The 25,920-nt window shown below is 53.0% G+C and overlaps 1 protein-coding gene across 1 annotated transcript in view; it reads right to left on the reverse strand.

The window, feature by feature from the left end:
* Window positions 1-7,428: 7,428 nt before the first annotated feature.
* SLC29A3 (solute carrier family 29 (equilibrative nucleoside transporter), member 3) overlaps window positions 7,429-25,920 on the reverse strand; it is a 39,834-nt gene continuing 21,342 nt past the window's right edge. Inside the window, exons 3-6 of the mRNA XM_005882726.2 lie at window positions 24,871-24,953; window positions 18,322-18,548; window positions 13,773-13,935; window positions 7,429-8,811 (exon numbers count right to left, since the gene is read on the reverse strand). Coding sequence (XP_005882788.1) covers window positions 8,157-8,811; window positions 13,773-13,935; window positions 18,322-18,548; window positions 24,871-24,953 — 1,128 coding nt within the window. The 3' untranslated portion in view covers window positions 7,429-8,156. The remainder of the gene's footprint in view (window positions 8,812-13,772; window positions 13,936-18,321; window positions 18,549-24,870; window positions 24,954-25,920) is intronic.

Genomic DNA, 25,920 nt, shown 5'->3' on the forward strand with positions numbered 1-25,920 from the left:
TTTTGGAGAAATGAGGAAGCTGAGGCTCAGGGAGGGATTTAATTTGCCTTGAGTCACAGCCCCATAGGCCGATTCCAACCCAGGTAGCCAACTCCAGGGCGCACGGCTTTATCTTAGACTCTTAGAGGCTTCTTGTGAGGAGGATGAGACGGCAAGTCTTAGCCAAGGGCCAGACGCCTGCTAAGTGCTCAGGCAAGGTTAGCAGGTCGTCAGAGTGGGGGTAACAATAGTAATATCCGCATTAAAGGGCGACTTTGCCAGAGACATTGCGTTGTCCACTTTGCACAGGGACAGCCAGCGACCCAACTGCCCACTCCAGAGTTTCAGATCCTTAAAAATGTGGAAGCTGCTGTGTCTTCTACTTCCTCCTCCTCTACTTCTATTTTACCCCTTCCTCTCCTCTCTGCTAGTTCTTGCCAACTCCAAAGCTGAAGCCCTTTGCCTCTGATAATGGCCTGGTTTGTGCCCCACGTTTAAAGGGGATGAGCAGTAACTTCAGAAGTTCTCACTTATTGGCTAAAATAAAAACAGTGACAACACCAGCCACGAAAGGAGCATTAATGGGGCCTACAGTTAAAAGGGAGCTTCACCTAGCCCAGCCATGGGCAAACTACGGCCCGTTTGAAATGAATAAAACTAAAAAAAAAAAAAAAGACCGTACCCTTTTATGTAATGATGTTTACTTTGAATTTATATTAGTTCACACAAACACTCCATCCATGCTTTTGTTCCGGCCCTCCGGTCCAGTTAAGAACCCATTGTGGCCCTCGAGTCAAAAAGTTTGCCCACCCCTGACCTAGCCCATGACCTTCGAGCAGAATGGCCTATGGTTTTCAGTGTCCTTCCTAAATGTCAGAGACACTGGCTCATCCTGAGACCCGGGTCTGTTTCCCTGCCTCTAAAATGATAAACCTGAATGACATTGGCCAAATTCAAGTGCCACCTGTATTTTAAATTTAATTTTCTTTAACTCAGTTGCTTTGCTTACACACTTTAAAAAGCATACTGTATATCGTTCATGGAAAACCAATATGACCTGTCATAAACAGAAGGCAAAAAACCATCGGGAGAAATACAAGTAAAAATAAAAACATTCTTCTCAATGCTAGCAGGCAAGACCTTGAACTGAGGCCTGTCCTCATTTTGTTAAAAAGGGAGAATAGCAAGTTTAATAAATTGTTGAAGACACTCAAGCACTAAATTGAAAGTTCCTCCTGTGGGTAGTCAGGACTGAAAGAGTTAAAAAGGGAAGGACACCCACCTTTCCCCTGGTACCTTCCTTCTCTTTATATAGCCACCCCAGGCTCAGGTGGGACTGAACAGTTCACCAGAATTGGATGTGCCCAAAGGCTATCGAGCCTCTGCTGTTGCATCATTCCAGGACCACAGGAGGCAAGTGGGAGAGAACAACGATTTCTGTCTTACTTCTGGGGAAGGAGAGGCAACTCACGGAGGCAAGCAACCCCACTCCCGATTCAGAGCCTCTGCACTGCCAGTAGGGGAATGAAAGGAAGGGGGCATCAGGAAAGGTTTTTATATGGAGCAAAATGGGGATGACAGCACCTTCAGCAGCAAGCCCAGGAGAGCTAGGAGAACCCAAAAGGGCCTCAACTCATGGCAGGAGGCTGGCTGCTACCTCTCACCACCCCACTTTCCCTCTGCCAGCTGAGGGCCTTGCTTCCTCCCAGGATGGAGGGCCAGCAGCACCACTCTTCCTGTAGTTGCTCCCTGCACAGAAATAAGGCTTCTAGGGCCTTCCCTACCCCCCAGGATGGAGCCCATGGCTTCTCTTACTATCACCTAGTCCACGTGGCCTAGGGGTTACCATGGTGTCAGCAGTATGGAGCTCTACCTGCTTACCCCACAGTAGCACAGGTACGCTTTTGCTTAGGAGGCAAAAAGGAGGACAAGCTATTGACCAGAGTACCTGACCATGTCTGTCCTGTGCGTCTCTAGTGGATGAGACGATGGTTTAAGGGAGGGAAGAAAGGGAGCCCCTGAAATCTCTAATTTCTGCTCATCCTAGCTGCATTTCCAAAGAAGGCACAGTTTTTAATATTTAGGAAGACAGAGGAAAGAAAGTCAGAGAAAATGCACAAAGATGAAAATAAGAGATGTGTGACTCAAAGGAAGTGGGATTCAAACTTCTAGTAATAAAGAGGAGCATTTGCAGGCCCAGGGCAAGAGTATAAAAGGAGGCCCGTGTACCACATGTTTCCATATATAAGCTATGAAACAAATACATTGGTTCTTCCTTCTTCCTTGACACATACGCCTTTATAACAGCCTGGAAAGTCAGGTTTGAGTCTGAAAGACAACTTTGATAAAGTAAGGCCGACTTCCACATTCTTAGCTCTCAAAATGTGATCAGAAAATGCAGTCCATTTCAGTTTCTGTTTCAAAAAGGGTTGCTGTTCGGTAATGGCTCATTTCCCTTTTTGAATCTCAGCAAAGACTCAGCAAAATCAAGAAGTTACCACCACCTCCGCAGCTAATGAGCTGCAGAGAACAGGTAGAAGGTGTAACCCCCCACCCTGCTGGGCCCCAGTGATAGGAATGCCTGGGAGGAGTGAGACCACAACTTCCAACTTGTTGATTCCAAGCTGTGGGCTGGGACTAACATGCCCCTCAAGCCTCATCCTTTCTCACTCCACCCCCCACTCCCTCCTGAATATTTATGGTGAAAGGAGCAGGTGGTAAATGCAGTTGAGAGTTAAAGCCACTGGGTGCCAACCTTGGGGGCTGGTAGAGAAGATGAGCTTGGCACTTAAAATGCAAAGGCTCTACCCTAAATCTGTGCACATTTTTAAGAACGATGAGTGAGTCCACAATGCTTTATCTACTATAAAGATTTCCCAGTCCTGATCCCTCAACTGGAACAGAGCAGACGGAGCCCTTGTTTCTCTCCCTGGGCCAGATGTGAGCTCCTGACAAGCCCTCATCAGTCTTTGGTGGTCTAGCACGGTGATTTTCCAAGTGGGGTCTGAACTTACAGCCTTCTAGGAACTGGGGATTAGCACCAATTACACACCAGGCTCCATTCTAAATGCTTTATATGCATCCCCACTAGACCATGTAAAGTACACACCCAGATCCGAGACCTGCCCTTCAATTGCCCCCATTGTCAGATGAGGAAATAGAGGCAGGTTGAACTTGCCCATGGTCATGCAGCTAGAAGAGATGAGGATTCAGACGTAAGCAGTGTGGTTCCGGAGGACAGACCCTAGGAACCATCATGGGACAGGAGGGACTCTGTGCACTTGGCCACATGTCCATGAAGGTAGCACAGATGCTAGGGTGTCCGTTTTTCCAGCTGAGGCTTAGGGAAAAGGTGAAGTGGCTTGCCCAGAGGTCAGGGTTGGGGCAGAGCTTGGTCTGGGGTCTCAGATTTCATTTTCTGCCCATGCACTCTGTCTTCGGGCAGGTGTGTCTGGGCAGGACTCAAGCAGGGGCCTGGGCATCAGGAGGTGTTGGCCCAGACACTGGGGCTGGGGAACCGGAAAGGGGTGGGTACTAAGCACTGGGTGCAGGGTACAGCCCACCACAGGGAAGGAGTTGGGCATCACAACACACTCTCTGTGCAGCAGCAAAACGTGGGCGGAAAACACATTTGTTGAGGATCTGCTACATGCCAGGTACTGCGTATACAATACCGGGGCCTATTGAATCCTTACAACAGGCCTGAGAGGCTTCTCATTTTAGAAACGAGAAAGTGTCAGCAAGACTGGGCCGAAGTGACCCAGCTAGGAGGTGACAGAACCAGAATTCCAACCTCGGTGTGGGCACCTGAAACCTGACTGCCTACTCCTAAACCGCACGCTGTAAGTTCGAGTTCCCCCCAACTTCCCGTCAAAGGCCCTTCTCAGTGGAGTGCATGGGGCCAGTGGGTCAGCTGGCTGGAGACTTGTGGGGGCAGAAAGCATGGCCGTCAATGCTATTCTTTGGGGTCAAGTCCACTGCAGCCTGAAGTTGAGGTCATCCTCTCCGGCTGACACGCCTTCACACGTCCCAAGTGGCGGACACATGGGTGGGAGCAGAGGCTGCGCGCTGTGCCCTTGAGTCACCCTGCTGCGAAGGCTGTGAGCCCTGCTGCCGCTTTGCCTATGTGGGCTGGGGAGGGGGCATGACTGGGTGTGGCAGGCTGGTCACTGGCACAGTGGTCACAATGTCAGGACTTTCTGTCATCCCCTGTACAGATGAGGAAATGTGCTCAGAAAGGGCATGTGACTCACAGCCAGTGGCTGGTGGGGCTGGGAGCAAGGCTTCCTTACCCCCAGACTGTGTTCTGTGTCCTGCAACCCCATGTCCTACGACAAGTCCAGCAGCAGCAGCCATGCTGGGGCGACCCCCACGGCAGGGGCTGGGGTGGGGGAGGAGGGAATGTGGGACCCGGAGGGCAGGGCCTAGAAGCAGCCTGAGGAGAGGTGGAAGTGGGTCTGATGTGGGCCCAGGATCAGGACCCCCGGGGGCTCAGTCCAGCAGGGGGTCTGGCCAGCTGCCCTAATCAGATCAGCTCAGGCCAGATCCAGTGCCGTGGGCAAGACATATACTTGGCACAAGACTCCAGGCAGGCCACGGAGTTAGGAATAGGAACAACAGGCGTCAAGAACCAAGAAGAGAATCAGGGTTCAACCAGGGGAGCAAGAGAGCAGGGTGAGTGAGAACTTAGGCGTTTAGGGAAGTCAGGTTTGATTCTTGTCTGTGCCACTTAGGAGCTGAGTGACCTTGGGTAAGTTACTTAACCTCTCTGAGCCTCACAGATAGGGGAAATCCTGCAGGTAAAGCACCATCACAGGGTAGCATTAGGCAGGAGTCTGGGGAGCTGGTAGATAGGCTGCCCTGGACCCTGGGTCTGTGGCTAGTCCCCGCCTCCACCTGCTGGTAGGGCTGAAATTCTTTCTGGGATCCTGCCGGGTTCAGAGCAGGACTGGGAACTGGACCGACCTCAGCCAGTGGGTGGAGGGCAGTAGCGACTATGCCATGGGCAAAACTGGCACTAACAATGCTGCCACCAAGGAAGGGATGATGGTAAAATGGATTCTAGATGCTTTCACTCAGAAATACCACAAGGATGAGATAAGCACTGGGCGTTCAATTCAGGCCCACTGCGATAAAGCCTCTCTTCTACTTGGAGTTCTCCGTAAAAGCATTACATGGCCTCAGAAGCCAGGGCCCTGCGGTGACTTCCTGCATCACGTCCCAGCTGATGAGGATGCCCCGAATCTTCTCTGGGGAGCAACAGGTTGAGGACAGCAAAATGAAGGGTCTTTGCTAATAAAACCCACCCGTGGTTCAAGTCCCTTCACATGCCCATGCACATAGGAACAAGCATTTTCTTAGAAGCACCTGTCACCCACTAGTCCAGTGGTTCTCAACCTTGGCTGCACGTTAGAATCACCTGGGAATCTTTTTAAAATCCTGGTTTCTGGGCCTCATCCTCCGGAAATTCTGTTTCTTTGTTATGGGGTGGGGCCACAACATTAGTAACAAAGAAACAGAATTTCTGGAGGATGAGGCCCAGAAACCAGGATTTTAAAAAGATTCCCAGGTGATTCTAATGTGCAGCCAAGGTTGAGAACCACTACAGTAGTTGAAGTCAACTAATTTGGCTGCCTCTGGCTTCCTTTGCTGAATCAAAGAAGGAAAGTGAAAATGTGTATGGCCTGGAAATTTACAAGGGCATGGACTAGACACTGCCACTTGGATTAAATCCAAGAACTAATAGACAAAGGCAACTTCCCCGAGATTCCCACCAGCCCACCTCTCTCGCTGCAAAGTCCCCTTCTCTTTAGCAAGTTTTGTTCACTCCCAAGAACATGTGAGCTACTTCCCCAAGCTAGTTCCACAAGACTCGAGACCCACAGCAGCCAAGCCCCGTGAGCTGCTATGACAGCGAGGGGGGACAGCGATGCCTGAACTCCACCGCCTGCCCTCTGCCTGGAGATACATCTTTATTTTCTTTCCTCCCTCCCTGGGAAGGAAGGATCCTTTGTGAAGGCCCACTAAAGTGAGCAACAAAGAACAGTGGGCAGGGAAGCCTGAGAATCCCCTACCCGCCCCAGCCAAGCAGCTGGCCCTCCCAACTCGGAACAGCCCTGCTCCCCAGGGGGGCTGGCACTGCTATTGTCCGGTCACTCAGTTCCCCCAGAGCCGCAGCATCACGCTGGCCACCTCCTCCCCTGCACTCCATGCTCATTTCAAATCATTTCATTAACAAGGACATCTCTACTTCTGGAAGCTATTCCCCTTTAACGGAGCATGCGAGACCCCCACTCTCCTCCTTAGCTCCGGGGTGGTCCCCGTGCCTGAGCTCAGAGACTGCTGTTTTACTGGAAAGCAGACATGCTGCCCATTCGTAAAACACCTGAGGTTGACACGAGTCACCAGCCAGACGGATGCCCCAAATGCTCAGCCACGCTCACGGTGAAAAAAACCCGGGGGGAGGTTTCAGGCTCCTGCAAGGGCAGGAGAGGGGGTCCACCCACAGACGGTGGTCTTCCTGTCCGACATCTACCCAGTGCATTTAATACATTTTTTAAGGTGTCAAGTTTCAAGAAACCTTTCAAGGGTGTCTTCCTTAATTCTCTGGCCCAAGAAGAGGGAGTGTGTAGCAGCCTGAGATGCAGGGAGAGTAAGCTGCTGCCACTGGGCATATTACCAATCGCAGCCTAGTTTAATAAGTTGTCTGCAGCAGCGGTCGCCAACCAGTGGTCTGTGAGGTCCAAAGGTTGGCGACCGCTGGTCTGCAGGACATCACAGAGCCAGCGCTCAGAGGAGCAGGCTGATTTGTGGCTCGAGGGTTGCCACTTCTTGGGGGCAAGCTCTCTGTTCTTGCGGTAGGACTCTTGAGAAAGAACTCCTGCTCTGATCTAGTTCCTCTCTCTCTCTGATTCCCAAGCCAGCCTGCTCCCCCGAGGAACAGCCTTGCAGAAGCCTTCAAGGAACCCGAAAACAATATAAGCGACCTCTCATGTCAGGCGATGGCAAATGGGGGGGCGGGGGGGGGCGCGGGCGTGGAACACGAGGGTCACCTTTTGAAAAAACAGCTTCAAAATACACGACTACCCGGGACAAAGCAATGTTCTGTTGACCGAAGCTTCAGAGCTCTACTGATGTTAGTAACAAACAAACCTGTGAAAGTGGAGGGGCTAGCGGCCCCACTCCGGACGCGGCCCTGAGCTGAATGCCTTCTGCCTCTCCGTCCACTCTCCATCATCTGCACCTGCTCCTTGGCTGTGGTACAGGCCACAGGGACTGGGCGGAGAGCAAATGAGGCGGGAGGGAGGGAGGGAGAAAGGGAGGAAATTTACCTCTTGTAGGTCACAGCAGGTTAGTTGTGCCCCTGCCAGCCCTATACCCACTCTTCAAATACCCTCAAATTACCCATTTTGAGTGTGTTCTTTCCTGCCAAGACCCTAACACAGGCACTTCATTAAATACCCAGGTATTTATTATGCCCTTGAACCAATGACCATGTTGTAAACATCAATGTCAAAAGACCCAGCCCTGCCCCAGGCCATAGACCACTTTAAAGATCCCTGTTTGAAAATGTAGGCCTGACCTGCTTGGTCTTCAGTCCTGGGAAGCTTTCTGGAGCCCAGGTTTAAGGAATGAAGGGCTCCGGAAGGCCTCTTCGGGTGTCCCAGTCTGGTAGGTGGGTGCTCTCACACCCCCAGAAAGCAGGGTCTGCACAGGCTTGGGTCTTGTACCTAAAGACTGGCCATCCCATGGGGACTTCTTTTCCAGGGGGACCCCTCCGGTTAGGGAGGGTTGAGAATTCCCACACCTTGCTGTCACCTGGAAGGAGCAAGGCTGGGTGTTGGCACTTCACTGAGCCGAACACTGGCAACACGGTCCCCAACAGGCTATACAGAAAGGCAGAATGCAACCGCAGCTGGGACGCCCCACGCTGCCTGTGGCTGTGTCTTATTCAGATGTCTTTTGGTCTTCAAGTCTCAGGAGCGTTCTGTTAAGGTGTCTGGAATGTTTCTGCCTGGCATGGAGGCAGCACGTGCCACCAACTCCCCGGAGACAGATGAGGCCCAGTGTGCTCTGCTGTCCACACTGAGCCCAACTCCAGCCCTCCGGGCGGGTCCTGCCATCTCTCCGAGCTCCCAAGCCTGGCTCAGCACCGACCCTCTTGCCACAGCCCCCTCCTAGATAAGGTGCACAAGCAGGGCCGAGCAGGCGGAGCCGAGCACCAAGCCCAAGTACATGTAGAAGGACATCACCACCCCTGTGGCCTCAGCCAGTTCCCTGGACACGATCTTCGGCCCGTAGATGAGGGCCAGCGTGCTGAGGTAGCCATTGCTGAGCCCCAGCAGGGAGCTGAACAGCATTGGGTAGATGTCGGACGGGAAGACCACCGTCTGCAGGTGGACACGGGGCTGGTAGTTGCAGAACACAAAGAGGGGGACGAGGCCGGTCCGGAGCAGCACCAGCCCAGGGAGCACCTTACTTCTGGGCCCTGGCACCTGGATCCAGGCTGTGATCTGCCGGCCACACAGGTCAGAGAAGTTGAACAGCAGGAAGGCAGTGAGGGGGACGAAGAACTTGGTGGTCCACGGCGAGCCCGAGTCCTTGTCCAGAGACTCGATGTTGGTGGAGACGGCGGGGAAGATGATGCTGGTGATGAAGAGGAGGTAGATGATGCAGAAGCCCAGACCAGCTGTCTTCTTTAGGATGGGGCGCAGGGGTGGCGTCGGGGAGGAGCTGGGCCTGGGGGCCGCCAAAGGGGCAGTGGGGGAGTCCTGGCCTGGCTGCTCTTCACCAGAATACACGTGGGCGGGCCAAACAGGCCTCATGTAGTACCTGCCAGGGGAGAAGACACGTGGTCAGAGGGCCCCAGAAAGAAAACTGGGGATTTCCAGGGACAAGGCAGGGGACCTTTGGGCCCAGCGTGCAAAGCCCAAGCCCCTGCTGGCCTGCAGCCCTAGGCTGCTCTCGGGTGAGGTGCGAGCCGCAGGATGGCGGGAGGGGAGCTGCAGTGTCTGGCCTGCCTGTCCGGGTGCTGCCTGAACGGCTGGCCTCCAGCAGCCCGCTGTTGTGTGGTGGTGGCCATACCCGGAGACGGGACAGAGGAAACCATCTCTGACCACCATATGGCGAGCCTGGGCTCCAGTCACAGCTCACTGGTTTTTGGGGGGAGGAGGGTGGAGATAAAATAACACTTAAAAATACACATCTTTGAAATTATAAAAGCAATACATGCTTGATTTCATGAACCCAAATAACGCAGAAGAGAAATGACGTAGTACAACAAGACTTTTCACCTCTGGCCTCACTCCTCAGAGGTACTGATCATTCAAAATCTGGTGAATATTGTTGTTCTACATGTGCAAACACCCCACACCTCCTCAAGCCCAGTTACATTTCTTTTCTTTTCTTTTTTTAAAATATATTTTATTGATTTTTTACAGAGGGGAAGGGAGAGGGATAGAGAGTCAGAAACATCGATAAGAGAGAAACATCAATCAGCTGCCTCCTGCACACCCCCCACTGGGGATGTGCCCGCAACCAAGGTACATGCCCTTGACCGGAATCAAACCTGGGACCTTTCAGTCCGCAGGCCGACGCTCTATCCACTGAGCCAAACCGGTTACGGGAGCCAGTTACATTTCTTAAGCAAAAGTAGCATCAAAGTACGTATTGCAAGACTTTCCGCAGCAGTCTAATTCCTAAATATATAAAAAATACATCAAGTAACTGCCTGAATACACAATAACTGTTATGCATAAATGCATACATATAACTGTCTATGGAACACTGTGTGGCCATCTTTCACACGAGGACGCCGGGCTCTGTGTCTGTTGCATTGCTGCATCGTGTTTCACTATATGAACATACAATTCACCTGCTCCCCTACTGATGGACTAGTAGGTTAGCGCCAGTTTTTCTCTACTACAAACACAGGTGCGATGACTATCCCTATACATCAGTCCTTGCGCGTGTTTAAGTATTTTAGTAGGGCAGATTTCTAGGAGAGCAACTGCTGCATCAAAAGGTTTGTAACTTTAGCCCAGCTGGTATGGCTCAGTGGTTGAGCCCCAAGCTATGAACCAGGAGGTCATGGTTCGATTCCTGGTCAGGGCATATGCTAGTCAGGCGTCCTCAAACTACGGCCCGCGGGCCACCTGCGGCCCGCAGAAAACATTAATCCGGCCCGCCGGGTGTTTTTGCCGCCGCTGCCTGTCCTGCTTAGCAGCCGACTCGTCCCGGGCCCGCAGTGCGCATGTGTGGAATGTCTGAGGGACAGTGAACTGGCCCCCTGTTTAAAAAGTTTGAGGACCTCTGTGCTAGGTTGTGGGCTCTATCCCCAGTTGGGAGCATGCGGGAGGCAGCCAATCAATGGCTCTCATCATTGATGTTTCTATCACTTTCTCCCTCTCCCTCCCTCTCTGAAATCAATAAAAATATTAAGACTTTGTCAAATATTGATGAACTGCTCTTCAAACAGGTAGGACTAATATATCTCTGCTCTGTCTGACCCACCTCCTCCACCCTTTTAATCTCTCTGAGAGCACCTATTTATTGCTCTTAAAAAACTGACCACAGTTTATGATCATTGTGTTAGTTACTGGTTTATCTTCTGTCTCCTTTAATAAAAGACAGCTCCCTGGGGCAAGGACTATGTTTGGCTTTTTCCAGCTCTCCAGGCACAAAATATCCTTCAAAATATAATTTTTGAAAGAACTGATAAGCCTATAAAAGTGCCTTTCCCGCCATATCCTCAATACTGAATATGATCAATCTTTTCCATTTCTGCTCCTCTGATCAGAGAAGAAAAGGCGTGGGTCACTTTGCCTTGCTGTGTGACCTTGTCTGGGTCACTCAACCTCTCTGGGCCTCAGATATCTGAAAACCAAGAGACATGGGCCGACTGTATTGAGATACCTCAAACAGAAGGCTCGGTGTGGTGGTGGTGGGAGAACAGCAGCGTGGCGACAGCTGGGTTCTGATTTCAGTCCTACTCTGCCTCCCTGTGTGATCTTAAGCCAGGCCTGCCCCACTGTGGGCCTCAGTTTCCTCCTCTGTAAAATGGGGGGCTCTGCAGCCTTGAGCTTTTGAGATCTGTGCCAGTCTCCTCATCCTAAGAGCCTATAAATAACAAGCAGGTCGGTGGGAGGATTCCTCCCCACAATCACATTTTCATGTGATGCCCAGGTGGGAGCTTTGGCCTGGAACCCCGTCTCGATTTACAATCACTATTTAAGGAAAGAAATCTTCTTACTTCTCCCTTTACTCAGTGTCAGGTCCTCGCCCTAAGTCTTCTCTGAGGAAGCTCCCCACCAGGTTCCTGTGGTTGAAGCTCTTCCTCTTAAGTTCTTCCAACTCTAACCGGCTCACCTTACCCTAGCAAGGTCACCAGCCTCCAATACGGCACGAGGCCCAGTTCCTCCTGGGCGGGAAGGGGCAGCCCAGCCCTCCTGGTGCAGCACCTCCCCCCTTTAAAAAATATGCTTTTATTGATTTAGAGAGAGAGAGGAAGGGAGAGGGATAGAGAGATAGAAACATTGATGAGAGAGAGGAACACCATTGATCGGCTGCCTCCTGTACGCCCCACACTGGGGACCATCGATCGGCTGCCTCCTGTACTGGGGATTGAGCCTGCAACCCGGGCATGTGCTCTGACCGGGAATCAAACCATGACCTCCTGGTTCATGGACTGACACTCAACCAGTGAGCCACGCCAGTTGGTCAGCACCTCCCTTTTAGTTAAGATTTAGTCTGAGTTTCCCAGGAGCACAGCTCCATCCTCAGACGAGCTTCTATAAACCCAAAGGTCCTGAGCAACGTGTTCATCAGCCGAGAAATAGAAGCTTCCATGGGGCAGCATGGCCCTGGGTGCTCTTTCCTCACATGCTCAGCTGGGCGGGACTTAGTTGTCCAGGGGATTCTGCAATCCAGGGTGCAAAGCCCAAAGCCCAAATCCAAACCGTCCTGTTTGCCTGAGACTTTCCTGGTTTCAGCACTGAAAGCCACTCACCCTGAGAACACCTTCGGTCCCAGCAAACAGGAAAGGCCGGTCACCCCACTGGGTACAGACCCACGCAAAGCATTCTGAAAACAGGACCCCAGCAATTTAACCAGCAGTGACAAGGTGTATGGGGTGCTGGGGGGACAGTGAGCCAGCCAACGCCCAGGATTCACAGGGACTTCCTCATGGACACACATGTAATTTCTGACGACGGTCTTAAAGGAGCAGGAGGGACAGGCAGCTCATGGGTCGGCAGCCACTGGGGGACACAGTGTCAGGCTGCTCGGGCCCCTTTTATCCTCCTGAGGCCGCTGAGGTTATAACAATCCGCAGATGGGGAAAGCAGCTTGCCCCAGTAGAACCGGGGTCCTGGGGATTAGGGAGGTGACTCTCACAGGGACAGGAGGAGTGAATGATGAGGACAGACCCTTGAAGTCACAAGCCAGAGCTACGACATGATGCAATGGAAAGAGTGCAGCTCCGGAAACAGCTCCAGGTTCACATCCCTGCCTGCAGCTCACCGGTGAGCAACCTGGGCATGGCTGTGACTTCTGCACAACCTGTTTCCTCATCTGTAAAGCGGAAAAATACAGGAGCAACTGCACACAGTCTTCATGGATAATAAATGAAGAAAGCGTACAAGTGAGTGGCCTAGCTCAGTGCCATCACACAAAGCAGGTCTCCTGTGGGAAGGGCAGGGCCGGACCTGACCTCGCCCAGCTCTGCTGGCTCGCACATGGACCAAGTGTCAATCACCAGGCCTCCTGCCTCAGCTTCCTTACCGGTAAAATGGGGGAAACAATTCCTGCCTTTCCTACATCAAATAAGACAACGGGTAGGAAAATGGATTGAAAAAAATATGAGAAAAAGTTGAGGGTTTTTTTGTGTTTGTTTGTTTAATCCTCACCCGAGGATATTTTTCTCATTGATTTTTAGAGCAAGTGGAAGGGAGGGGGAGAGACAGAGAGAAAGAGAGAAACATTGATTGGTTGCCTCCTGCACATGCCCCGACCAGGGCCAGAGATGGAGTCTGCAACTCAGGTTACATGCCCTTGACAGGAATGGAATCCGGGACCCTTCAGTCTGAGGGCCGACGCTCTAACCATTGATCCCAGCTGGCTAGGGTAAAGTCGAGTTGTTTGTAAAGAATGACAGGAAGCAAGAAAGAAAAAGAAAAAAGACAATGCAAAGGAGACACTCAGGCAAGAAGAGAGGTCCTGCAGGGTGGAGAGAGGAAGAGACAGTGAGTAAAAATCCAGGTTTGGAGTGGGGTTTGAATCTGATCTGCTGCCAGCAGGCTGTGCAACTCAGGCAAGTAAGTCAGGCTTTCTGTGCCAGGTCTCTCACACGTGAGTGGTAACCATGGGGATAAATGGTAGTGCTGCATCCTGCGGGGAGCAAGTATGTGAGCATTAAATGAGAGACGAGCCACTGGGCTCCGCTGAGCACAACGCAGGGGCAGTGGAGGTGCTCCTGAATGGAGCTGTTACTCATCATCCTCATTCCTCAGTCCCACTTCCACCGCCTGCCCTCTCTGTCCGAAACTTGCTGATCTCTCATCCACTGGCCAATTTATTGAGCAACTACTATGAGCACAACACAGCTCAAGGCATCAGGACACAGCAGTGAACACAATCTACACAATTCTGCTCCAGGGAGCTCACACTCCAACGGGGAGATGGGCAGTAAACAAGGAAACAAACATGCCACCTAATTATATGAAAGAACATCAGTGAATATAGAAGTTATAACCACATAAAAGAGTGAACTGAGAGCACGCAAGGCGGGGCCTCACCTGGCGTACTCCAGCCGGGGCAGCAGCAGGTAGAGCCCGATGCAGAGCCCGAGGAAGACGTCCGCAGTCAGAAAGAAGGCCAGGGTGCTGTCCGTCACATCATTGGACAATGCCAGGTCCACCAGGGAGGCCACGGCACTGATGGTGCCGCCCATGGCTCCTCCTGCAGGGAGCACAGGACGTCAGGGAAAAGGTCAGGGGTGGGTCCATCTTCCTCAGAGAACACCTCTTCTGCCCAAACCAACCACACTGGGGAGAGGCTCAGGGGATGTCCAGCACAGCTCTCCCGCTGCCTGGGAGCCAGGCTCTCTGACCTGGGCAGCCCTCACCCGTCACCATGGCCCGGTGCCGCCCACCTAGGCTCAGGAACTTACCTGGCACCCCAAGGCAGCTTTGGCACCATGCACGTGTGAACACATGGGTGCATGCATACACACATATTCACACACATACCCTATCACATACACAAACACATACACACACTACACACACATACGCTACCACATACATGCTTGTACTCTATCACATATCAGTATACACACATATCCACACACCTACACTATCTTACACGCTCACACACAACACACATACACTATCACATACATGCTCACACACTCTATCCCATGCACACACATATACTCACACACAGACATAGTAACCCACAGTCAAATATATACTCACACACATATCCTATCATAATCTTACACACGTACACACGCACTCACACGCAACTGCTCCACCACATGGAATGTTCTCTCTTGCCAAGGGCTTTGATCTGTGACACATGTGACTATGTGGCACCTTTCACTGCTACCTAGCAGGGAAGGCTGCAACACCTGGTGGACCCAGAGGTCCAGGACCCAAACAGATGTACGCCTGACCCTGGACTGCCATGTGCATTGGGACCTGGGTGCTGACATGACATCCTGGAGACAGTCTGCTCATCTGTACAATGGGGATAGCAGCCCCTGCCTTCCATGGCTGCTCTGAGGACTGAGTGACATGATGTTGGAAAGGGCCCCGCACAAGGTAGACTTTCAACAAACGCCAGTCCCCTCTTTGCCATGATCATAGTTATTTTGGGGAGAAGGAATGTCTTTCTTTTCTGTTGAACCCTCCAACTTTTACTGGCCCAGAATCAGCAGTTATATGTGTTACACATGTGAGCAGATCATTTACTCCTCTCTGCTCTGTTTACGTGCCTGGAAAATGGGGTTAATGATTGCCCTGTCATCACATGAGGCTGTAGTGGGGGGAATGGGACAATGAACAGAGAAAGCACTGAACACAGACACAACCATCGGTACCAGTACAGTCAGTGCCTAGTGACTACGTTGGACCGACTGGCTAAATGAGTGAACTTTTTTTAAAATATTTTTTTTTATTGATTTCAGACAGGAAAGAGAGGGAGAGACAGAAACAGCAATGATGGGAGAGAATCATTGATTGGCTGCCTCCTGCACATCCCTTACTGGGGATCGAGCCTCAACCCAGGTATGTGCACTTGACTGGACTCGAACCCGTGACCCTTCGGTCTGCAGGCCGACGTTCTAGCCCCTGAGCCAAACCCGCTAGGGCTGAATGAGTGAATTTTGATTCTCAAGGAAGCAAGAAGCGGCTGACTGCAGACAGCAAACAGCACACTGCGTGTAGGATGGAGGGCTTTGCCACTGTATTAGGCAGCTCTGACCGGGCACCACTTATCTGCCCGGCATTGCACAGAGCAGAAGTGGGAGCAGGGCAGTTCTGGCCCTTGTCCACCATAACGCCCATCATCACTGCCTCACCCACACTCCACCGACACCTCTGTGGCGCAGCACGGAACGGCCCACGGCACTGACGGATGACCCCAACCTTGTCAGCATGAGCTCGATTAATCACAGGCTGGGATTCGAAGGAAGGCAAAGAAATAACAGCTAGCATAGTGATTAAGAGCACAGACTCAAGAACCAGAACATCTGAGTCCAAACCTGGCTCTCCCACTCTGGCTGTGTGAGCTTCAGCAAGTCACTTAACCTCTCTGTGCCCCCCGTTTCCTCATCTTTAAAACTGGGGCTGTTAATAAACCCCACCTTTTAGGGTTGTTATAAGGATTAAAAGTATTATTACATAAAAGTGCTCAGAAGAACACCTGGCACAGAGAAGTACTATATAAATCCTCTCAGATTCTCAATTAGGTGTTTGGCTATTTCTGTCCTTCCTACATCAAAGCAGCAACAACAGAGTAAACCCTTTGCCAAGAGGCTGCCAACTTCTGAGAAGCTGTAATCCCCACCTGGGCGTTTTGTGAGAACTGGGGTTAAACTCAGTAAGACATTCCCCGGCTGCCCCGAGGAGCAGATCTAACATCGCTGCCTATTGATTTTCCTCCCTCCCTCCCCAAGTCACAGAAAATTTACAATATTATCATCAACAACAAACCAGGCCTCGGGGAGCTCATCCTTCATGACTCCCTCCTTTTATCTCATCAGTTATGGAAATACATGCAAATGAGGGGTTGAAAAAAAACCCAGTATAGAACGGATGGATTGTTCCTCAGATGCCTACATGCGCAGAATTCACAGATGGGCTCCTCTGGACGAAAAACCGGGGCTGGTGAGGTGGCACTGGGGCCTCCGGGAAAGTGGATCCCGGGGACTTTCCAGCGTGATGGGTGCCCACAGTGACGACAAAGGCTCAGGGCCCGGGGTAACGAATACAGAAGTGTGAGTACTGGGTTTCAACACTTTTTCAGAACTGGACTTTCTGTAAAGTTCAGGGAGCATCCATTCCCTCCTCTAGATTCGTGGGTGGCCAGATGAACCCGAAGGGCTCTTGCCAACATTAACGGTGTGTTTGGTCACTGGCCCCTGAGAGGTAACGAGCATGGTTGATGCTTTATTAATAATACATCTTCCAGCAGACGGAGGGAGCTGAGGGGAGGAGAGTTCTCTCTCAGACGGGGATGACAGAAGGGATTAGATCAGCATCGGTGGCCATTCCTCCAGCCTAGGCATGCCCTTCTGGAAGCACTGCTCGGATACATTGATTGCACTCCAGAAACTTAACAATGGGTCCATTATTTTATTTTAGGCCCAAGGGCACAGACTCAAGAACCAGAACATCTGAGTCCAGTCCTATATCAGAAATAGCAATTATATCTGAGGCCACATCTAGACAGTAGCTGCCTCCAGGGCTGTGTTGAGAAGGATTTAGAGCAAGCAAGTCAAACTCGGACCTGCGGGCCACCTGCCTTGTTTATTTGGCCCGTGTTAGCCTTTGAGTTTGACATGCTTGATTTAGAGGCTCAGAAGGAACAATCCAGATCTATTAGTGATGTCTGGCACTGGCATGGGAGTGGGAAGGGGACCTACCCTTGCTGAGGTATTTGTCATCCCTGCCACATACGACCTGGCATATTCACTATGGGCACACAGTGGGTTCTTTGTGAAATTCTCCTCAAGTGGGCAAATGCTCACAGCACTACTCCACGTGACGGGGCGTTTGGAGACGCCCAGCAGAGCGGCTGCGCCCCCAGTCTTGCTTTACGGGGTGGTGGTCTCCCCACCTGACCCAACTCCTTTTTATCTTGTTGGGACATCTGGGTGAGAGAACGGAACTGCTGAGGGCTAAATACCAGGCTTAGGGTCAGCATCAAAATTTCGGCTAAAGCGCATGGCCCACATCACGCATCAGCGCCCGCCCCCCGCCCCCCCATACAATGCCAAAGTCCAGGGCACGGAGTTTATTTACTAGGCTGTCAGCTCCTGAGCGGCTGAGTCTTGTTCATCTTTGCATCCCCAACAGAGAGCAGGTCTTCTATACCATCAGAAAGGAGGAAATGACAGGTAGAGGGGAGGAAAGAAGGAGAAAAGAAGGGGGAAAGGTAAGGGAATGGAAAAATAAAGAGAAGGGAGGAGACAGGAGAAGGGAAAGGGAGAAGGAGGAAGGGAAGAAAGGAATGCCGTTTCAGGGAATGCACTGGGGAGGCAGACTGGCTGCAGCCCTGCCCTCCCTCCCACCTGCCTCTGCCCATGTAATTTTCTTACGCGCCCACTGAGACAGTGTGCAGACCGGCTTATGGTTCTGGTGGAAGTGACCCTAAATGGCAAAATCATAAAAGAAAATAACATTCTGCCTGGGTCTCTTGGGATGCCTGTTCTTGTGACCCAGAGCATGCCACGGGGAAGCCCAGCAGCCATGGCAGGGTCCAGGTGGAGAGCAACCCTGGCCCCAGCCCTGGCTGAACTTCCAGCCAACGGCCAGCACCAACGTGCCAGCCAGGTGAGCATGCCATTTGCAGGTTTCTGAGCAAAACAAAACACAATAATAGCTCATGGAACCACACCTAACACTCACTTCGTTTTCTCAAAGGGCAGTCATGTGCTCCCCTCTGGCTCCTTCAGGTGTCACCGGCAGGAATTTCTGAGCAAAACCGAACACAATAATAGGTCATGGAACCACACCTAACACTTCCTTTGCTCAAAGGGCAGTCACGTGCTCCCCTCTGGCTCCTTCAGGTGTCACCGGCAGGACTAACCTGGCCGGCTGTCTGGACCCCAGCTCTCACCTGATATCAGCGCCTGGGAATTCCTCATAGGGAAGGAGCCCGTCATGCCGAAGACGCTGCTATTGAAGACGGTGGAGGTGCCACTGAGGATGGCCATGCAGGCGATGGTGACAGCAAAGAAGCTGCGGGTCCAGGAGGAGGTGTCCACCTTCACCAGCACGGTCATGACCACGAAGATGGCCAGCATGACAGACAGCGAGGCCAGCACACGGACATGAACCGGAACTCTAGGGTGAAGATGCAGAAGTGGTGAGGGACCCCCTCGGGCTCCATGCCAGGCCGGGGGTGGGGGACATTCTTAAGGGAAGCAGGGGAGCTCAGGGACTGGGACTGTCCATCTGCAGCTAGGAGGCCTGGGTCTGAATCCTGCCCTTCCCAGAGCACTCGCTGTGCGGCCTTGGATAAGTGACTCAACTGCTCTGGCTTCAGCTTCTGCATCTGTACCACAGGGAGGGGACTGAGTCTATCCGCCCAGTGGCTGTGAGGATCTCCACAGGGGTGTGTGCAGAGTGCAGCGGACAGTGTCCGGCTCAGAGCAAATGCTCGGCGGACGCTGCTTCTTTCTGTCTTGCTGTGAGGTTCAGGACAGAGCATGAGGGCTCCTGGGGCAAGCCCCCTGCTCCTCCTGCCACAGGGCTGAGCTCCTGCTGACTTGCTCTAGTGTTTGACAGAGTAGCAGTGGGGGAGGAAAGAGAAAGAAGGAACACATCATCACTATCATGGTCACAGCAAACACTGGGAACTTAATTTGTGTAGGTCTACTACTAAGCGTTTTCTATGTGCTAATGCTGACTTCACACACCAGCTCCACAGACAGGCATTCCTACTTATCCCACAGGCACAGAGAAGGACACTGAGGTCAGAGAAGCTGAGGAACTTGCTCAAGGTCATTTGGCTTGAACCCAGGTCTGGCTGCAGTCTGGTCTCAGAATAGACACTCCAGTGCCTCCCCTGGAATAAGGAAGCACAGGTGGTCCAGACAAGCGGCCAGGGCAGGGTTCTCCTGGGATGGTCTCCGTTGTGGGCAGCAGCTGAGGCCAAGCTGTGCAGCTCAGGGCCAGCCCCCTGCCCCACCTCCCACCCCGAATGTAAGCCCTACACTCCCCCCACTCCCCACACTGCCCAGACACTGCCCTTCAGGGAGGAGAGGGAAGGCTGACTCTCAGAAAAATTGTACATTCTTATTCCAGGGAGAGAGAACATCATCTAAAGAGGCTGCTTCAAAAAAAAAATAATAATAAAGAGGCTGTTTAAATCATCAGATTAGACTAAGCTTTAAATCGGATTGGAAGTTAAGTTAATTTTCCTGCTAACCAGTGGGTGAGGGCTGGGAGAAAAGCCAGATTAGTTATACACAATTTCTTTTTTTGACTAAAAAAATTATAAAGATTTGAAAGGTAGAAAAAAATATACGTACATAAATGGGTGTGAAATGATGAACATGAAAAGCAAGAAAAAATTTTTCTGGTGCTTTTGTGGCCCCAGGCTAATCTGTTCCCTTCTGATCCGGCTGACGGAGCCGGTGCTGCCTCTGCTTTCTGAGGCAGAAGGAAGCCCAAGAAGTGAAGGGATGGTCCAGAGCCGTGGTGTAAGCCTGTGGGGAGCTGGGACTAGAACCCAGGTCTGCAGAGCCCCAGCGCAGCAGAGCCTGGAGGCAGACCTTACTGGAACTTCCCAGGTGAAGAATGAGAACATCTTTCTTGTGTCTCTATTGTTTGTTACCCAGAGTGCCAACTAACACAAAGAGGCACTCAGGGCCTCCAGCTGGGAGCACATGCTCAGGGTGCCCGCCCCTGTGCCCGCCCTCTTACTAGGAAGCAGGCTGCAAGTGACAGGTGATTAACACCCGCTAAGAGCAAACTTCAACCAGTGCCCAGGAAGGGGGTGGATAAACACCCCAGCTCCTTCCCACGGGGTGTGTGCTTTCCAGGAGCCCAGAGCTTCCCTGGCAGGTCAGGCTTAGCACACCCCACGGGCATTCTCTATTGCCTGCCTTTCCTTCCTCTCCCTTCCCCACTCTCCTACCGCCACCTCCCAAATACACTACTTCTAAATAAAATCCTTGTTCCAGGGTCCATTTCTGGGGAGCCCCACACTAAGACTCATCTTCCCGGGGTCCGCAGGGGTCTAGGCCTGGGGAGGAGCTGGTGGGCAGCCAGGTGGGGCACCTGAACCCCTGGGGGCCCTGAGCATCTGTGTAAGTGCACACAGGTGCCCTGGAGGCAGGTGGGCAGGCCTGACCTCTGATGCTTGGGGAGATCCTACACACTCAACGCTGCCACACAGTGCCCCGCCCTCCCCCAGCAGCTGGAGCTGCCCCGTTCACCCCCAAAAGAGGAGCCAGCAGGGACTCCTCAGAGACTGGAGTCCTGGCCAGCTCTGCACTGACTCACTGTGTGACCCCACGCGAACAGTCAACCTTTCTGGGCCTCAGTCTCCTCATTTCCAAAAAGAAGAGGCTGGATAAGGTAACATTCAGCCCCTTCCAGCTGATGATTCTAAATCTGAAGACACCCAGTGGAGAGAGGCTGGGGACAAACGCCCAAAGGTGTTAACAGTTCCATGGGGCAAAAAGAAGGAACAGGCCAGACCAGGAGGTACGGAGCTACACAGAACAGGGCCTATGTAAGCTGTTATCCTGAGGGCTGGCACGGGCCTGGCAGGCACCTGGCAAACATCAGCTGGATACACGAGCGGACAAGCAGGGGTACCAGCAGTGCAGGGAGGCTTTCACACTGGGCCTGAGCCTCCCAGTCCCTCTGCCTCCCGACCCCTCAGCGTGGCAGGGAGACAGCTGTGAGCACCTGCAGCGTTTCCAGCGGCCTTGGGATAGCTTCTGCCTCTACCCACCTCCTCACAGGCCCTGCAGGACAGTCCACCTCGGGAGCTCTGGGGCCTCGCAGGAGCTCCTGTGCCTGTCACCATCCCCTACGTAGCTACTTGAACAGGACAGACGCTTTGGAGAGAGTGGGGACTTCTTACCCAGCACCCACAGGGTGGGGAGGGGAGGGGAGAGTCAGGGGTGAGGACATAAATGCCACATGCATTAAAAAGCAACGCAAGCCACCTTTGCCTCCACCTCCGCATAAAGCCCCTCACCTGCACGGTCTCCTCCTGGCCTACTCATTACTGGCTGCATAACCCCTTCTCCTCCATGGGCCCCAGGCGCTCGGGACCTGGCCCGGGGCTATTTTCAATGCTCATAAAGCTTTATGATACATGCTAGTGCAGCCTGCCCCACATACACTAATGGGGCACGCTGGCTCCACTCTCTGAAAGTGGTCCAGGGGATGGTGATGCTGTTGGGATTTTAGGGGAAGTCTTGACAAGTGTTGCCCCGGTGTGGGTGTTCTGCGCTGGGACAGGGGAAGGCCGAGATTGCTCCAGCGCCTGGACCCTGGGCAGGTCACACGGCCCTGAGACACGGAGAGGGTTGCCAGCTGTCCCAGGCTGGCTGCCAGCTCCCCCACCCCCTTGCTTGTGAGGCTCGGGACCCCAGGGGACTGATTTCTTCACAAATCTCCCACATGTAAATCCTCCTCATAAGTATTTATGATGCTGCGGATTGAGCATAATAAAACGCTCGGCGATTATGGATGAGCCAGTCAGAGAAAGCCAGGGTTCTCCAGGAGGCAAGAAAACGAGACATTTCATTCTCGCACATTAAACAAAAAACAGCTCAGCCTCAAACCACCTTCCGGGGGGGCTTGGGAGCACTCCCCACATTGCTCTCCCGTGGCCAGCGGAGGGCAAGGCCAGGCCCGGGCAGGCTGGACCTTCTGGAGGAAGCCTGAAGTGCTCAGCCCTCAGGGCCAGCTCTCTGCCCAACCGTGCAGCCCCGGGTCCCCACTGCAGGCAGACCCAGGCCTTCCTAAGCACCTCCCTCCTTCCAGTAGCTGGAAGCCAGGGCAGGACAAGCCCTCAGGTGAAGGGTCTGAGGTGTGGATCTGGCTGCAGGGAGGGGCCGGAAAACCTGGGGACAGGAGGTAGGGGGCCCGGAGGTTCTCAGCACACATGTGGGGGAGAAGGATCCCAGTTCCAATGCTGGCTGCACCCTCTTATCAGCCATGGGACCACCTGTAAAACAAGGCAGTAAGTTTCCTGTTCTAGGCTGTGGCAGGGATCAAAGGAGGGAGCGCGTGTTCAGAGAATAGAATACAATCAGAGTATTCTATTCTCCCAGGGCCCTAGGAGGGCCTTCCCTGCCACTGCTGACCCCAGCCCCAGGATGGCTCCTGACCTGGACTTCACAACTGCTTGGTAACTCAGTCATGACACAGCCGCCCTCCTGGGTTGCTGTGCAGCCTAAGTGATACAACAGGGGATCTGCAGGCATCACCCCTTGTTACAGCTCAGATAGAGACTCCAGATCAGGAAAGGGCAGGAGCTCTCATTTATGTGCGCCTGCGCTAGCCCAGCTGCACAAGTGAGTGGACAGAGGATCATGAGAGAGGCTTAGAGAGGAGAGAGGGTAGTGAGGAGCCGAGGGACTCTCCCCATGGGGCTGTCCCCCTCCTCTTCCATCCCCTTCCTGTCCTCATGCTCTCTTTCAAGTCACTGCCAGGGACCCAGCTGTGCCCTCCAGGGGCTGACAGTGCTGAGGGAACCCCTGGCTCTGCTCCTAGCTCCATTCCTCCACCTCCTCAGGGCTGGGGAACTGGAGGCTGCACCCCCACCTCCTAGGACACTGAAGGTAGAAGGCAGCCCCATGTGCCAGGACAAGGGCCTGAGGCCATCTGAGCACCATTCTCCTTCTTGCTCTTCCAAGCTTCACTTTGGTTTGATGATGGGTGCACACTCTTCAACATTCCTTCCACTGAGAGTCTCTGGGGGCTGCATCCCCACCTCCTAGGACACTGAAGGTAGAAGGTAGCCCCATGTGCCAGGACAAGGGCCCTGAGGCCATCTGAGCACCATTCTCCTCCTTGCTCTTCCAAGCTTCACTTTGGTTTGAAGATGGGTGCACACTCTTCAACATTCCTTCCACTGAGAGAGGGGTCTCTGTCCCCTTGGAACCAGGGGGCTCTGTGACTGCCTTGGGCAGTCGGTGACGCAGAGTGATACCATGTGACTGCAGAGAGTAGGTTACGAGAACCACGTGGCTTCTGCCTTGTCTCTTGGAGCACTTGTTCTTCAGCCACAATATGAAAAGCCCTACTACCTGAGGCCAACATGGGAGAGACTACAGGGAGAGGGGAGCGGAGGGGAGGGGAGGGGAGGGGAAGTCTGCAGAGCAGAAAGCTGCTAAAATAGCCTTAGATTCTGCTTCCACTCAGCCCCGCGCTGACGGGTGTCATCTTTTTCCGCTACATTCTGCTCACAGCTGGCCTGGGGGACGTGTACGGGGACTGTCTCCCCACCCCCACTCCCCTGCACCAGAACCCAAGCTCCTCCCACTGCCTTGTCCAGGGCTGTACCCTCAGCTCCTAGCCCAGGGCAGTGCCCATCACAAAGGATGACCAGCCACTATGCTCTGGGATAATTTTTACACAACAGGTCATTGGAACAGCCCCATAGCGTAACATGTTTGGAAAGACTGGCCAGTGCAGGCTCAGTACACATGAAATACATGTGCTGCCCCCTCTATTCTGTACTCAGACAGACATCACTAATCCATCCCAGCACACTCCCCAAGGCCAAACGTGCCTTAGATTTCTGTTCAACCAGAAATCCAGGCAAGCACTACAAATTGAGCAAAGTTAGGCAAAACGGGTTTGCCATTAGAGATTTAAGGTTTCAGTAGGTTGTGCCCCAATTCAGGTTTCTGAAACATGACGTAGCCGCTGTATCACCTGGCGGTAGTTCAGGGAATAGGCAGGCACAGTAGCTGGGGCTGTTGGCCTTGTAAACCTTGACTGAGGATGGATGGCAACAGCCACCCACCCAGTGGGGCCTAAGGGCCATGCTATTGGCCTGGCTGTCTCCTAAGTCAGTCCTTCTTCCATGGCCCGTCGAGATGGCAGCTCTCTCCCAGCCCCTCACTAACACAGGTTGGAAGTTCCCCACTGATCCCTTTGTGAGTAGTTGACACACGCGCTGGTGTCACCAGCTTAGCACCGAGCAGTTAGGTGAGCCAGTCCCCACAGCCAGAGCCAGACTCAGGGGATGCCAGGCTCTTCACTTCAACCTGCTCTCAGAAAAGCTCGGAAGACCAGCTTCCACAGGACTTGCCTCCGGGCCCTGCCTCACCATCCAGGTGGTGTCCCTTGGCTGCAAGGCCCACAGGCAGGGCAGCCATTGATAGACAGGCCCCCTGGAGAGGAAGATGGGAGAAGACCCACGTCCCCCCGTCTCCTGCTGGCTGCTGATGCCCCGTCACAGTGTGTGGCTCAGAAAGTCCACTTCCAGGCGGGGCCTCCCACCGGCAGGGCCCCAGGTAACCGATCTGACTTCCCAATCTTCACGGAGGAGCCTGAGCTGCCTGCCTCCTACCTTGGCGGCCACCCTTTAAGCAGGCAGAAAAGCAGCAGCTATGGACAAAGGGCAGTGGAAGAGGCAGGAAGGGAAGGTCGTGGAGGTCGGGCTTGGGAGAGGGGGGAACGTGCCTACCTGTTGACAAGCAGGAAGTTCGCCACAAGGCACAGCACGGAGGGCACGGTGGAAGCGATGGAGAGGTAGCTCTCAAAGTAGTTCTGTAAGCACAGAAGTGAGGAGGCCGCTGAGGTTACTCGAGAACGAGGGGAGGGGTCCCCCAGAGCATAGAGACAGGGCTCCTGTGGGGGGCTTCTCCCTCTGTCTTCAGAAACTTACAAGAGATGGGTAAGACACTCCTGCCCCATCTCCAACCCAGGATCACTCCCTGGGTCACTCCACACACAGACACCGATATGAGCCGTGCTAGGTGCTCGGGACATAAGGAAGGAAGAAGCATTGCCCCTGCCCGCAGAGTGGCCCCCAAAGATCTGCAGGCTACACTCCCCCTAGTCTACCTGCCCCACCTGTGGACGAGGCAAGGTGAACAGGACTCAGTGTACGTCTACAAAGAAAAAATTTGCCCATCAGCCTTCTTAGCCCACGGTCAAACTCCAGAATTACCCACACGGGCTTTGTTATGACTCAGCCACATCCTTGGTTCTTGCAACCAAGTGAGGCCTCTTAAAAACACACCGGGCCCTGATCCCTGCAGGGAAACGTTGTTCTGACTCTGGATTAACTCCATCAATAGAGCAGCTACTAAATGTCAAAGCCATTTGGGGAAAAGGCTCTTAGACTGGCCAAGCTGAGGAAACTGGGCATTTCCTGGAAGCAGCGCATGGGTATTATAGACAGAGAGTACAGGAGCCCACAGACGATAAAGAATTTCTGGGCAGAATGTGCTGGAACCTATGGCTACAGAAGCTGTGCAGCAACCAAATGTGTTTTACAAAACTCGGAGAACTGTCCACTTATTAGGGCGTATTTTACTGTGTGCACATTATCCCTCAATATACTTGTCTAAAGACACAACACTGGCCCTGGCTGGTTTGGCTCAGTGGACAGAGCGCCAGGACTGAAGGATCCCGGGTTTGATTCTGGCCAAGGGCATATGCTTGGGTTCCGGGCTCCTTCCTCAGTAGGGGGCATGCAGGAGGCAGCCAATCAATGATACTTTCTCATCAT

Source organism: Myotis brandtii, unplaced genomic scaffold, assembly GCF_000412655.1.
Source record: "Myotis brandtii unplaced genomic scaffold, ASM41265v1 scaffold735, whole genome shotgun sequence".
NCBI lineage: Eukaryota > Metazoa > Chordata > Mammalia > Chiroptera > Vespertilionidae > Myotis > Myotis brandtii.